Source organism: Humulus lupulus, chromosome 5 (assembly GCF_963169125.1).
Source record: "Humulus lupulus chromosome 5, drHumLupu1.1, whole genome shotgun sequence".
NCBI lineage: Eukaryota > Viridiplantae > Streptophyta > Magnoliopsida > Rosales > Cannabaceae > Humulus > Humulus lupulus.
This window is the reverse complement of record NC_084797.1, coordinates 233,984,492-234,000,312: the sequence shown is the minus strand read 5'-3', so window position 1 is coordinate 234,000,312 and position 15,821 is coordinate 233,984,492. Positions and strand designations below refer to the sequence as shown.

Below are 15,821 nucleotides of genomic sequence, written 5' to 3'. Positions count from 1 at the left end.
ATTTCCAAAGATAAATCAAGCACTCTTTATAATTTAAAATACACTTATATACTATAGAAACACACCATCCAAATCCAGAAAGGCTTTTATTTAACTAAAATAGAGATAATAATATGTTTATAACATGAAATAGAATATTTTAGCTTGATAAATAATAAATAATTATTATACCAAATATAATCTCTAATCTATGACAAAAAAAAAAATCTAGTCTTCTTTCTTGTTAAAGACGTTCTCGTCATCTTTCCTCTCATCTTCGTCTTCATTGTTGCCATTCCAATCTTTCCTCTCATCTTCCTTCTTATCATTCCAAAACACTATTAGTAATAATAATAATGATATTAATATAATTAATATATCCAAAAACATATTATTCACAGCTAGAAATTCTTGTAGAAATTTTGTGTTACAAATTTTCGGAATAACCATATTGAATTGAATGTGTTGAGAAAACTGAATGAAATATTTATAATTTGTTTTAGTCGGTTGAACTCATGATTTTATTTTAAATTTTAAATTAATAAGTATTTGTTAAGATATTTTAAGTCACAAAAAAATCTGACTATAATATAAAATATATAATTATAGATATGAAATTTGAATTTGAAGATAAATTATAGGTCACGATTCTTATGTTTAAATAATTTAATATTAATAAGGCAAAAATGATATAAATATGTATATATTTTTATAAGTATTCAAATACTATTTTTCTTTTTAAAAAAACGTAATTCATATACGGTTTAATTGTTATCAAATAATTTGTTTTAATAACAAACATTTGAAATCTTGATAATAAAATTACCTTAATTTAAAAATAAATTAACTCTAAATAAAATAACTGCATTTGAATGTTAAATTTATTCTTTAAGTTGCTAAGTTGGATACCTGCTAACAATAGAATTAAAAAATATATACTTTTTATTTATTATTTTTTTTTGTTAAATTTAGTATTTATCTTTAAAGTTTAATATTAAAAATTTAAATAAAACTAAAATCTAAAATAATTAAAGGATCTTAAATGTAAAATAAATTCATTAATTATATAAACTATAAATATATAATTATTACATTAATACATAATAAATTAAATTCTTAAAATAGAAATTAAAAAAAATTGTTATAACCTAGTTACATAACTGTTAACCGAGATTTTCGGCAACTATATTAATGAATACTATTTTCTAGTGATAATAATGAAAATGGGAAATCGACACGAGGTTTTTACGTGGTTGGGGCGTTAACTAGCTTTAGTCCACGAGTCCATATATTAGAGCAAGAAGAAGCTTTTACAATGGAGTTTTCTGGCTATATTTGGACAGAGTCTCTGCCCTTTTTTCTCTCTCTTTTTCTTCTTTTTCATGTTGTCCTCAGCTTATATTTATAAGCTGAGGGGGTCATCGGGTCTGGGCCGCATCCGACCCAGGCCCATCAGAGGAAAGTGTAGAGGGGCCCTTTCTAGTGAAGGCCCAATACAAAAAGATATACAATGCACGTAATACAAACCAGCTAAGGCCCAATTAGTTGACCTGAGACACAAGCCTTCGCCCGACAAAACGGCGCTCGGGCTCTGATCACTTCGAGTCACGAGGCTGATTCAGGAGACAAGACCGGTCAAGGTACTTGGCTGCGCAGTCCTGACACATCAGTGGACAATCCCAATGCTGGCTTTTCTGCAGGCGAAAAGTGGGGGGACAATGCCCACGCGAACTGAGGCGGTCTCAGGATCCTGGGCGCCCGGCCCTTCAACTGGGGAGGAGGCGATCCAGGTCCGTTTACCTTTGGCCTGCTACATTTACCTCGGGCCCGGATCATTCCAGACTCCGGGACGGGGACGCGTAAGCCGCGACGCTCCAGGTGCCCCGGACATCCTCGGGACATTCCAAGCTGAAGATGAACCCGGAGGGACATCCCGGATCCTTCCAAACGGGCCCAATCTGGAGTTCCTGGGCCAGGCCCGAATGCCGAGTCAGTCCACTGACCGCGGGCCAGGGCGAAGGCCCAAAGCCCTTCCAGGAAATGGGGATAACATTTACCCCCCAAGCCTTCACCCGGGCTATCCGGGAGTAGGGTTGCACCACCCTCGCGACGCTCGCCAAGCCGTCTCCCCAGTTCCTGTCCGGGCTAGGAAGCTTGGCCGAACGGCCGTGGCAGTGGCAGGTGGCTTCGCCCGGGGTCGTTTGCCGTGATCCGGGGACGTTTACCTTTGGCCCGCTTTGGGAAAAAGCAACCCACGTGTCGCCATGTGATTGTTGCAAGGGCCTCGAAGGGTCGCCTAGGCCTCCCAAAGGCCGCTAGGCCTAGACTAGGGCGTCAGCGCACGTCACGAGGCGTCACATCCGCACGGGGGGAGTCATCATTAATGTCCCTGGAACGAGGTGGATCGTAGGATGGGGCGTCCTTTGGCATCCGCTACTCCTGGACCGTCGGATTAGAGGTGCTGAGGATCCAGCCCAAAAAGGGCTCATAAATGTCCTCTGCGCGATCCTCGGTCGTTGGATGAAGAGGCATCTGACCGTTGGATCGGGGGCCAGGATTTGGGGGCTGATATAAAGACTCTGAGAACAAGCATTCGGCACTTTTCCATTTTCGAACCAGCTTGAGAAAAAGAAAAACCAGAACGCTCGCTAGAGCTTTGCATGTCCGACCTCGCCGACGAAATACTCCGCCGTTTGCTAGTTCTGCGCCACCGCCTGTTTCCCAGGGCCGCAACCTTCGTTCTGCGACCTGACGACGCTTCTCGGATTTGCCCCACCGACGAACTGCTGCACCGGTTGCGCCACTTCAAGAACGAGGTCCTGCCGTCCTTACGACCGGACAACCGCCAGCCTCAACCGTCGACACCGCACAGTAAGCATTTTTTAATTCTATTGCCAACTTTGTGAATTTAGGCTCTCTAGACGCATGTACCTAGGCTCTGTGCTTTAGAATTTGCTAGGAAGGTTGTCTGGTTCGGGTTGCACCGTTCTTGGATGCTTCCCGGACGAGGGGTGGACCTTAGTAGCCTTCTCTCCCGATCAGGGTCCCGGGGCTTTTTGGGGTCTCGGGCCTGGTCCGACGGGACTCCAAGCAGTCCTTAGGAGACTCCCTGTACCTTGACCGACTTCTTTGGGTTTAGGTACTGACTGCTTGGTCTTTCTTTCTCTGTTCCCAGATCGTCAATCATGGCCACGGGTGTTACACTCCATTCCGAAGAATAGGTCAATAGGGCCCCTGTGGTCGCTCCCGGATCCAAGACGCCCATAGGCAACAGGTGGGAAATGGACGAGACGGCCAATTCGTTCCGGAACTACCGGATGATGCTGCTCCTGGAGACGAGGCTGGGCATCGAATCGACTCCGGGCCTCTTCCACAATCGCATGGCTAGGCTAGAGGAACGGGCGCATACGTCCGTGGATGGATTCGGGGCTTGGAGCGCCGGACACATTAGCGCGGGAGCTACGCTCCCGCTTCATGCCTACTTCGTGCGGTTCCTGACATACGTGGGGATCGCACCCTTCCAACTGCTGCCGCAAGCGTACCGTCTGCTTGCTGGGTGGAAGGTGTTCTGTGTCACGAAAGAGATCGTGGAGCCCACTCCGGCGGAAGTCTTATACTTCTACAAGTTGGTGCCGCAAGTCAGTGTTAAAAACAAGAGCTTGGACGGCTTTTACAGGCTTCAACCGCAGAGTGCCTATCCTGCTCCTACCAGCACCTGGAAGCACCCTCCGGATGTCAGGCATTACTGGTTCATGACATCCGGGTTCCTTATTGACGAGAACCCCACGTTGCTGCTAGACTTCCAGCGAGTGGGTAAGTATTCTCCCGGACCCCTTCTTTTATTCATCTTTTGCTTCCATCTCTTACCGTATCTTCCGGGTCGCAGGTCCCTTCATTCAAACCCCCCTTACCAAGTTTCTCCTGGAAAGGAGGAGGTTCTATGCCAAGCTGACCGCGGAGGAGCTGGACGTTGGGGGCTATGTCAATGATAAAAACCTCCGGCTGGTAGGGTTGCTGGCGGCCACTCAGACCATCGTCGTCCCGAGTTTCCGGGGCATCCCGTGCGAGAAGGATAACGAGGACCGGGAGCAATTGGCCCTCAACCACATCGCCGAGGTGGTGAGAGCGGCGCGGGCCACAGCGGCCCAGCGTAAGAAGAATCAGCTTCCGGCGGAAGAGGCCAACTCGGAAGAGCTGGAGGAGCTTTTCGAAGACGCCCTACCAAACGTCGGGACTCCTGGGGCTAGTGTATCGGGGCGAGGTAACTCCCCTTTAATCTTAACTTATGCTCCCCAAGTCGGGGACTTAGCTAGGGATAGGCTAGAGCCGCCGGACCCCGCGTTTGGGGCTGATGGGGAGATGAGGCCTTCATCTCCCGTCCCTGTGGGATCAGGGACGCTAATGTTCCTGTCCGGGTTCCTCCAGTATGGGGGGTTTCTAACCCCGGATGACGTAGGAGACCGGATACACTCATTCGCTTTAAGGGAATTGAGTCTCGCCCGGGGCTTAGATGAGGGTTCGTCCCGGGCTATTCTTTTTTAATGCTGTGTTTTCCCGTCTGGCTTATCATACTAACCTCGTTTTCCTGTATTTTTGCAGAGGATTCCGACATGTCTGATCCGGCCAGCGAGATGGGGAGGCTCATCAAGGAAAGGTCGACCTTGAAGTTGGCCAAGAGGTCAAACGTCGCGGCCGGCATGGAGCTCCCCCCCACCAGTGAAAAATCCGGGACAGCGCCCGGCCCAGGCGAGGCACTGGCCGTGGTTCCATTCCGGGCCGTGGAACCGACCGCAGACGGCCCCTCGGACCAGCCTCCGGTAATTGATTTGGAAACGGGCGAAGTCGTAAGCCGGAGCTCAGGGAAGAGAGGCCCGGGAGATGATGCCCAGGAGGGCAAACTCGGGAAGAGGCCTCGGACGACGTTGTCAGAGACAGCCGAGGAATCACATGGGGAGAGCAGGCTAACCGCGAAGGAGATCCCTGCTCCGCCTGCTCTTCCCCTCCGTCCAACCCTTCTCGAGGAGGGGGAGTCCGCTCTGCGGGACGAGCAGTCCCGGCTGGTCAACCGGACCTGGGAGACCGGCCGAAGCTGGAGAGACGATGCTTACAAGGCCCTGACGATCCGTCGTCAGGTCGAGTTTTCGGATCGTCCTGCCGAGTTCAGTGCTCCTCAGCCGATCGTGGATCAGCTAGCTGCCGAGATGGGCTTCCGCCCCAAGCTGGGCCAGGACATTGCCCCCATGGCTGCTGACCTGCTTGATCAGGTCGGGAGCACTATGTCCAACCTCCAGCTGAAGAGGTACGCCACGATAGCCAATCCAGACGTGCTGTTTATCTCTTAGGCTCTCCGCCACCAGGCTACCGCGGTAATTTTCATCTCATGTTCCTTGGTCACTTGTTGGCGGTGATTTCTTTTTCTAACTTTTGTTTGCTCCAGGTTGACTTGCTATCTCAAAGGAGTGCCGACTTGGTGGCCGAGCTTGCCCTTAAGATGGAGAGGGCCAAGCTGGAAATAGAGGCGGCCGTGAACCAGAGGGAGGCCGTCAAGGAGACTTTGAGTAGGGAGACAGCCCACCTCCAAGAAGAGTTGGCCCGCGCGAAGGCAGAGCGCGAGGATATTAGCCGCGCCAAAACCGGGTTGGAAGAGGAGTTGTCCCGGACAACAAAAGTTGCTGACGAAAGGGCGACTCTCTTGGAGACGGCCGCGGCACAGTCCGTCCTGGACAAGGAGGAGATCCGGATCCTGAAAGCCCGAGTCCTTAAGCTGGGCGACTCCCTTCTTCAGGAGAAGGCGGAGCACGAAACCACCCGTCAGGAGAAGGAGGAGGTCGACATGTCACCTTTGACGAGGCCATTTATATGGCCTGGTGCAAGGACAAGAACATGAACCTCCTCGTCTTCCCTGATCCCGACGCGAAGCGTGCCGAGTATGAGACCAAGGAGAGGGAAGATGCGGATCTCCGGGCGGACGCGCTGGAGGCCCTTGTCCCGGCCTCATTCTTTTGTTAACGTTCTTAGCTTGTAATTAAATTTTAAGACACTGCTTCTTCCTTTGGTTTTTAAGAGATCTTTCCTTTCATCGTTCAGTAAGAAGTTGTCACGACTAACTGATTGCAGGGGGTTTTGTCCTGGTTCCAACGGCCAGGACTGGACCCAATGATTAGTCTCGGCACCGCTCGGGGCCCTTGGGACTTTGTTTAACCCGGAGCACATTTTTCCTTAAATTTTAGGTCCTGGCTTTGCCCTAGGGTCGACCGGATGCTTTTGTACTCCGAAGATCGACCTGTCCGGGTCGGACGTAGTTCGTCCGGGGTGGGACCGGCCTTGAGCTCAGTCGTTTTAATTGTGTACCCTCGGCCGTTGCTCGTCCGGGGTGGGACCGGTCTTGGGCTCGGTCCTTTTATTTTTATACTCCCGGACATCGTTTGTCCGGGGTGAGATCGGCCTTTGGCTCAGTCCTCTTATTCATACCCCCGGACGTCGTTCGTCCGGGGTGGGACCGGTCTTGGGCTCGATTCCCTTTTTCATACCCCCGGACGTCGTTCGTCCGGGGTGGGACCGGCCTTGGGCTCGGTCCTCTTATTCATACCTCCGGACGTCGTTCGTCCGGGGTGGGACCGGCCTTGGGCTCGGTTCCCTTTTTCATACCCCGGACGTCGGTCTTCCGGGGTGGGACCGGCCTTGGGCTCGGTCCTCTTATTTTTACTCTTGGACATCGTTCGTCCGGGGTGGGACCGGCCTTGGGCTCGGTTCCCTTTTTTATACCCTCGGACGTCGTTCGTCCGGGGTGGGACCGGCCTTGGGCTCGGTCCTCTTATTTTTACTCCCGGACATCGTTCGTCCGGGATGGGACCGGCCTTGGGCTCGGTTCCCTTTTTTATACCCCCGGACGTCGTTCGTCCGGGGTGGGACCGGCCTTGGGCTCGGTCCTCTTATTTTTACTCCCGGACATCGTTCGTCCGGGGTGGGACTGGCCTTGGGCTCGGTTCCCTTTTTTATACCCTCGGACGTCGTTTGTCCGGAGTGGGACCAGCCTTGGGCTCGGTTCCCTTTTTTATACCCCCGGACGTCGTTCGTCCGGGGTGGGACCGGCCTTGGGCTCGGTCCTCTTATTTTTACTCCCGGACATCGTTTGTCCGGGGTGGGACCGGCCTTGAGCTCGGTCCTCTTATTCATACCCCCGGACGTCGTTCGTCCGGGGTGGGACCGGACTTGAGCTCGGTTCCCTTTTTCATACCCCCGGACGTCGTTCGTCCGTGGTGGGACCGGCCTTGGGCTCGGTCCTCTTATTTTTACTCCTGGACATCGTTCGTCCGGGGTGGGACCGGCCTTGAGCTCGGTTCCCTTTATTCATACCCCCGGACGTCGTTCGTCCGGGGTGGGACCGGCCTTGGGCTCGGTCCTCTTATTCATACCCCCGGACGTCGTTCGTCCGGGGTGGGATCGGCCTTGAGCTCGGTTTCCTTTATTCATACCCCCGGACGTCGTTCGTCCGGGGTGGGACCGGCCTTGGGCTCGGTCCTCTTATTTTTACTCCCGGATATCGTTCGTCCGGGGTGGGACCGGCCTTGGGCTCGGTCCTCTTATTTTTACTCCCGGACATCGTTCGTCCGGGGTGGGATCGGCCTTGAGCTCGGTTCCCTTTTTGTTATATTTGCGCCTGGGATGACACCCCCCGCAAGTGAGCGGAGATTGGTCTGGGGTCACTTGAGAAAGAAATTCGAAAAGGATTCGCCCTGAGGCACACGTTTTCATGGAAATAACAGCCCTCTATGACGTTTTGCACACGTCATTTTCATTGTTCAAAAAGGGAATTATCCCTGAGGCGTACATGTTACAGCGTAAACATTAAACTGGGACGAGCCCTCGGGCTACTGGTAGTATTTGCGGAGATGCTCCGCATTCCAGGCTCGCGGAACCTTGGAACCATCGAGCCGCTTCAAGCGGTACGTTCCGGGGCAGACCTCGTGCTGGATCTCATACGGCCCTTCCCAATTAGGGCCCAGAACCCCTACTCCCGGCTCCTGAGTGGCGGGGAAGACCCTCCGCAGGACTAGATCGCCGGTTTCGAACTTGCGGTTCTTGACTTTGGAGTTGAAATGCCGCGCGATCTTGCCCTGGTACATCTTCAACTGCACTTGCGATTCCTCCCGGATCTCCTCGATAAGATCCAGCGATTGCTGGAGCAAGGTGTGGTTCTAGGCAGGATCGTACGTGTTGCGTCGATGGGACGGGACGGTCGTTTCAATTGGGATGACGGCTTCGCATCCATAAACCATTGAGTAGGGGGTGTGCCCGGTTGACGTCCTTTCGGTCGTCCGGTAGGCCCACAATACGCGTGGGAGTTCCTCGGGCCATTTGCTCTTACAGGCCTGGAGCTTTTTCTTCAGCGTCCCTTTTAGGATTTTGTTCATTGCTTCGGCCTGCCCGTTCGCTTGCAGTCTGGCGACTGCCGAGAAACTCTTCACTATACCGTGTCTTTCGCAAAATTCCGTGAAGTGGAAACTGTCAAATTGCTTCCCGTTGTCGGACACGATTTTGTGGGGGAGGCCATATCGACACACTATGTTGTTGACGACGAAATCTAGGGCCTTCTTGGACGTGATCGTGTTCATGGGCTCCGCCTCGACCCATTTCGTGAAATAGTCTACTGCCACAATAACATATTTTACCCCTCCCTTTCCGGTCGGGAGGGATCCCACAAAGTCGATCCCCCATACTGCAAACGGCCAGGGACTGTTCATCAAGGTTATCTCTGTCGGGGGGGCCCGAGGGATATTCGCGTACCTCTGGCACTGCTCGCACTTACGGACGTAGTCTATGCAGTCTTTCTTCATGGTGGGCCAGAAGTATCCTTGGCGCAGAATCTTCTTGGACAAACTGGGCCCGGCCGTGTGATCTCCGCAAAAGCCTTCGTGGACCTCATACATAATGGCTCCCATTTCGGTCCCGGACACGCACCTGAGGTAAGGCATAGACAGTCCCCAGCGATAGAGTTTCTCGTCCATCATGACGTACCGATGGGCTTGGTATAGGAGTTTCCTAGCCGCGGCTCGATCGTTCGGAACTTCCCCGGTGGACAGGTATCGGATCAGCAGCCCCATCCAGGAAGTGGAGTGGTCGACCGTATTGACGGTGGGAGCCCTGATGCTTGGGACGGGGAGATGGTTGACGGGAACCAGTCCGGCCAGTTCGGCCTCTGCGTCGGTTGCCAGCTTCGCTAGCGTATCCGCGAACACGTTCTTCTCCCGGGGAATCTGGCGGATGGTATGCACCGCGAACGTTTGGAGCATCTCCCTCGCTTGAGATACGTATGCCGCCATCCGTTCTCCCTTGGTTTGATATTCCCCCGAAATCTATCTGACTACCAGCTAAGAATCACTGTAAATTTCGAGGTTCGCGGCCCTTACTTCCCGGGCCAGTCGCAGGCCGGCTAGGACAGCTTCGTGCTCCGCCTTGTTGTTCGAGGCCTTGAACTGGAAACGGATGGCATTTTGTAGCTGGTGCCCCTGTGGTGACACCAAGATGATCCCGGCGCCGGCCCCGTTCTCGTTCGAGGCTCCGTCCACGAAGATTTTCCAAACGGGCGCCGCGGAAGATGCGGGGATACTCTCTTCTGGGGGATCCCGGAACATTCGACGATAAAATCGGCCAGGGCCTGTCCCTTTATGGACACCCGGGGCACGTAGGATATATCAAATTGGCTCAACTCCATTGCCCATTTCAGGAGTCTTCCCGACGACTCAGGTTTCTGCAACACCTGCCGCAAGGGATTGTTGGTTAAGACTTTTATGGCATGAGCCTGGAAATAGGGTCGAAGCTTCCGGGATGCCATCAATAGGCAGAAAGTCAGCTTTTCGATCAGCGGGTACCTAGATTCGGCGTCTAGTAACCGCTTGCTCACGTAGTATACCGGGAGTTGTGTCCTTTCCTCTTCTTGTACCAGCGCGGCGCTGATGGAATGCTCGGTCACGACCATGTATAGGTACAAAGGTTCTCCTTCGACTGGCTTCGCCAGGATGGGGGCCTTGGCCAAGTGTTCTTTCAGCTTTTGGAAAGCTTCTTCACACTCGGGTGACCACTCGAACCGCTGGCTTCCCCGAAGGATGTTGAAAAAGGGGACGCACTTGTCCGTGGCCTTGGAAACGAAACGGCTCAGGGCGGCCACTCGCCCCGTTAGGCTTTGAACGTCCTTGTGCTTCCGGGGAGAGGCCATGTCGATCAGTCCCTTGATCTTCTCTGGGTTGGCTTCGATTCCTCAGAAGCTCACTATGAAGCCCAGGAATTTCCCGGAAGCTACGCCGAAAGTGCACTTTTTAGGGTTCAGCTTCATCCCGTACTTCCGGATAACCGCGAAAGCCTCCGCCAAATCCTCCGAATGGTCCCCCGACGTCTTGGACTTGACCAGCATATCGTCAATGTACACTTCCATGTTTCTCCCCAGCTGGGCCCGAAACATTCGATTGACGAGCCTCTGGTAAGTTGCTCCGGCATTTTTGAGTCCGAAAGGCATGACTATGTAGCAATAGATGCCCTTGTCGGTTTGGAAACTGGTGTGCTCCTGATCTGCCACGTGCATGGAGATCTGGTTGTAGCCCGAGTAGGCGTCCATGAAACTTAAGATCTCGTAACCGGACGTCGCGTCCACCATTTGGTCTATTCGGGGGAGCGGGAAACAGTCCTTCGGGCACGCTTTGTTGAGGTCCGTGAAGTCGATGCAAGTTCTCCAGGTCCCGTTGGGCTTCGGCACCAAGACCGGGTTGGCCAGCCATACCGGGTATACCGCTTCGCGGATGAAATTGATGGAAGATAACTTCTCCACTTCCAGCTTGAGGGCCTCGGCCCTTTCCATCCCCAAAGGTCTGCGTTTCTGGCGGACCGGGGTCGCGTTTCTGGCGGACCGGGGTCGCGTTTGGGTCAATACTTAACGCGTGGCAGATGATATTGCGGTCGATCCCGGTCATATCAGAGTGAGACCACGCCAGAAGATCCTGGTTTTCTTGGACTCGGGCAATAATGGCGGCCCGGATATCCGCCGGTAGGCTCTTTCCCACTTGGATGACCCTGGTCGGGTCGGTTTCGTTGATGCGTACCTCTTCTACTTCGTCCATTGGCTCCAGGACACGCTCGTCTCCTATTCGCGGGTCCAGATCACCCTCATCCTGGACCACTCGCTCGACCGGGCGGAGGGCAGGCTAGACGGGCTCCTCCCGGACCATACAAACGGGACGGGCAGAGACGTGGTAACACTTCCGAGCGCTTTTTTGGTCTCCGCGGACAGTCCCTATTCCTCCGTTGCTGCACGGGAACTTCATGCATAGATGGCAGATGGAGGTTATGGCCCCGAACTCGATTAGGGCGGGCCGGCTAAAGATGACGTTGTAAGCGGTTGGGCAATCCACCACAACAAAGGTGCAGAACTTGAACGAGTGCTGCAACTCATCCCCCAGCATCACCGGCAGCTGGACCTTTCCCATGGGGAGGAGCGCGTCTCCGTTGAAGCCGTAGATTTGGGTCGGGCAGGATGCCAAATCGGCCTCCGTCAGGCCAATGGCGGCAAATGCTGGTTTGAACAGCAAGTTGACGGAGCTTCCGTCATCCACCAACACGCGGGATACCAGCTTGTTGGCAATTTGGGCATCTACGACCAGCGGGTCGTGGTGCGGGAAATGGACGTTGCGGGCATCGTCCTCCGTGAACGTGATGGGGAGGTTCATCAGTTTAGGGCGCTGAGCCGGGACCTGGACAAGGGCGCAAACCTCTTGGTCGTGGTCCAGCTCGCTCAGATAGCGCTTTTGGTCCTTCTTCGAAGGTCCTCCTAGGTGGGGTCCGCCCGATATGGTCGCGACGTGCCCGTCCACTCGAGGGGGCGCCGCTTCGGAAGGGTAGGGCATGCCAGGGCCGGGGGCCTGCGCAGCGACAATCCCCTGAGGGGCCTGCGCCGGGGGTCCTGGTGCATACCCTGCCTGGGGCGGGTACACACGAGTCAGCACCGGCGCCGTGGATTGTCCGGGGATCGCTGACACGCCCGGGACGCCCACGGGCATTCTTACCCACTGATGGAGGTGCCCCAGCTTGATGAGGTTCTCGATCTCGTCTTTGAGCTGCCGACACTCATCGGTGGTGTGACCCAGATCTTTGTGATAGGCGCACCGTTTGCTGGTATCTCTGGGATTCCTTCCCCCCTTAAACATGGGGCTAGGCTTCTGGTAGTGGACTGCTCTTTCCGTAGCCAGGTAGATGTTTTCCCGGGTGTCCACCAAGTTGGTGTATTCTGAATATTGGGGCTCGTATCCCTTCTTCCCTTTTTTGGCCAGCTCTGGCCGGTTCTGGCCTTTGCCGGACCGCTTCCCCCGGGAGGGATTCACGCTTGCCTCGGTTACTCCGGTCTGCGATTGCTGGGCTACGATGGGAGCCATACTGTGCCCTGCCGGCGCAACGCCATAACCAGAGAAATGCGTTGATTGGGCCGGGGCGTATCTCGAAGCAGCAGGGCCGTATACCGTAGGCGTGTAACTGGTACCGGGCGCGACGGCCGTCCCCGAGACTATGGGGGGCGTTGCATAGGCCTGCGCAGGGAACTTCCCCGCACCACTCGGAATCTTCTGAGGGATGGGGTGAGGAGCCGGCGGCCATCCGAAGGCCTGGATCTGAACCTCCTCCCAGTTGATGAACCCTTGGGCTCTCCTGATGAATTCTTCCAGAGTGGTGGCTTTACTACGCTGCATGTCGTCCCATAGTGGGGACCTGGCCCGGATCCCAGACTGCAGTGCCAACAGGCGCTGTCCGTCATCGACCTTGGTCTTGGAGGATTCTTCAGTGAAGCGCTGGATATAGACTCTCAACGTCTCTGCGGGTAGTTGCTTAATATTGGCGAGGGCGCTGATTTGCATGTCCATCCTCATGGCGGCCACGAATTGCTTCCGGAACGCCGACTGTAGCCCGGACCATGTTTGGATGGACCCCGGTTTAAGCCTTTTCCACCACTCTTCGGCGGGACCGCCCAACGTGATGGAGAAGCAGAGGCATTTGCCGTCGTCGCTGACGTGGGCCACGGTCATGAGTCGGTTGTACCGGGACAGATGATCCCTAGGATTCGTGCTTCCAGTGTAGGCAGTGAGGCTTGGCATCTTGAACCCCTTGGGCAGTACGGCGTCCAGGATGTGCCTCGCGCATGGCTCTTTATCCTCTTCGTCAGAGTCAGTGTCCGCGCCTTCCTGCTTGCGGACCAAGCGGTCAGTGACCTTTTTTAATGCGGCCATTTGTTCCATGAGCCTCTTGGACGTGTTATCATCTAGGGGGCTTCTCTCGTTCCTCCTGTCATTGATGTCGTTCCTGAGGTCGCCGTCTCGAGGAAGGATTTTTTCCTTGCAGGCCCGCTCTTTCCGGGCATTCAGTCCGTCACGTAGATCTACCCGGGAAGTGTCGTCTTCTGAGCTGAGAGCGTGGCGATCCTCGTGGCGAGACCGGTCCTGGCGGTTCTTGTTGACCGAGGCACTTGGGTGCAAAGACCTTTCCCGCTCGTTCGCCCCTGGGGCGTGCCGGGGCTGATCGTTCCGTGGCCGTTCTCCCTGCGGATCGATTGGGCGGCCTCGTCCTGGGACAGGGCGCACCTTCTCTTTCCCAGGTAACGACCGGGAATGTGCCCCGGCTTTATCGACGGGGGTGGTCTTTTTCCGGGTCGTCCGTCGCCCCTTGTCCGGGACTTTCGGAGCCGTGTCGGGAAAAGGCTCTGGGGGACGGATTGGGCTGGCACCCCTGGGGCCCCCGGCTTGCTCTTGGGGAGCGGGTTGTTGCGTCTCTGGTTGCGGGCTAGCTGTGGGGTTGGCTGTCGGAACCTGCGCGACCATCAGTGCTTGCAGGGCTCGCAGGGACTCTTGCACCCGGAGGTGCGCCTCCGCTTGCTCAGCCATCCTGGCTTCCTGATCCAGGATCTGCTGCCTCAGTCTAGTCACCTCCGAGTCTTGCTGATCGTCGCGAGGGAGCCCGGGGTCCACAGCTTCATCATGATACTCCCCCTCGTTCTCCTCCTTGTAGCACTCTTCTTCGTTTTGTACTTCGTACTCTGCCTCGCCCTCGTAGTCTTGCGCTTCATCTTGGTGAGATGTCTGAGGGGGCACGTCTTCAGGCAGGTCTTGAGGAATGTGCTGAGAAGGCAGCGGCTCTCCGTTACCTTCCTCTGGGTTGGTAGGGTCGAAGGTGGTGTGACGCGTGTTCACCATCGCAGTAAAAGGCCTGACGTTGGCGCTAGCTTCCTTCTGCTCTCAATGAAAGCACCAAACTGTTAACCGAGATTTTCGGCAACTATATTAATGAATACTATTTGCTAGTGATAATAATGAAAATGGGAAATCGACACGAGGTTTTTACGTGGTTGGGGCGTTAACTAGCCTTAGTCCACGAGTCCATATATTAAAGCAAGAAGAAGCTTTTACAATGGAGTTTTCTGGCTATATCTGGACAGAGTCTCTGCCCTTTTTTCTCTCTCTTTTTCTTCTTTTTCATGTTGTCCTCAGCTTATATTTATAAGCTGAGGGGGTCATCAGGTCTGGGCCGCATCCGACCCAAGCCCATCAGAGGAAAGTGTAGAGGGGCCCTTTCTAGTGAAGGCCCAATACAAAAAGATATGCAATGCACATAATACAAACCAGCTAAGGCCCAATTAGTTGACCTGAGACACAAGCCTTCGCCCGACAAAACGGCGTTCGGGCTCTGATCACTTCGAGTCACGAGGCTGATTCAGGAGACAAGACCGGTCAGGGTACTTGGCTGCGCAGTCCTGACACATCAGTGGACAATCCCAATGCTGCCTTTTCTGCAGGCGAAAAGTGGGGGGACAATGCCCACGCGAACTGAGGCGGTCTCAGGATCCTGGGCGCCCGACCCTTCAACTGGGGAGGAGGCGATCCAGGTACGTTTACCTTTGGCCTGCTACATTTACCTCGGGCCCGGATCATTCCAGGCTCCGGGACGGGGACGCGTAAGCCGCGACGCTCCGGGCGCCTCGGACATCCTCGGGACATTCCAAGCTGAAGATGAACCCGGAGGGACATCCCAGATCCTTCCAAACGGGCCCAATTTGGAGTTCCTGGGCCAGGCCTGAATGCCGAGTCAGTCCACTGACCGCGGGCCAGGGCGAAGGCCCAAAGCCCTTCCAGGAAATGGGGATAACAATAACCATTATATATATATACATATGTATACTAGGTAAGAAAAACATACAATGCATATTTATTTAATTTTATTAAGAAAATGTATTAATTTATTTTTATTATGTTTTTTTAATTATCATATAAATTTTAAATAAATAAACAATGTCATATATTATAAAAGAGATAAACATATTAAAAAATTCAAATCAAAATATTGTCTATAGTTTTAATATATGTTAATTATTTTTAAAAATTAATTAAAAATTATTAAGCAAAAAATTCGTTAGATACACATATTTTGTATATAAAAATATGGTATAGCATAGTTTGAAAATTAAATACTTGTTTTCTATATTTATTAGAAAAATGCCTATAAATTTTAATATAATAAAATATTCAAAAAATTCTAAACTAAAACTATAAATTTAAAAAAATTATTTAATCAAATTTTAATTATTTTATTTAAAAAAATTTTAAAACCTACAAAAAGTTATATATATTACTTAGTTAATGGCTAGTAATTAAAATAAGTAATTTCTCATTAAAAAAATAAAAACAAAATAAAAAAAATGTATATTTATATATTATTTTATTATTACATTTATATGTTGGGGATAAACAAAATATGTTAAATGATGAATATAAATATTTAATAAAAAATAATAATTTATTTAAGCAAATATTTTTTGC

At 52.3% G+C, this 15,821-nt stretch overlaps 1 protein-coding gene across 1 annotated transcript; it reads right to left on the bottom strand.

Annotated features, from left to right (window-relative positions):
* Positions 1–207: 207 nt before the first annotated feature.
* On the bottom strand, positions 208–14,201 carry LOC133780090 (uncharacterized). Its single transcript, XM_062219968.1, has 2 exons — positions 13,935–14,201; positions 208–297 (listed from the first exon to the last, which is right to left on the bottom strand). The coding sequence occupies exons 1-2, from the start codon at positions 14,199–14,201 to the stop codon at positions 208–210; spliced, it is 357 nt and encodes a 118-aa protein (XP_062075952.1).
* Positions 14,202–15,821: the final 1,620 nt, after the last annotated feature.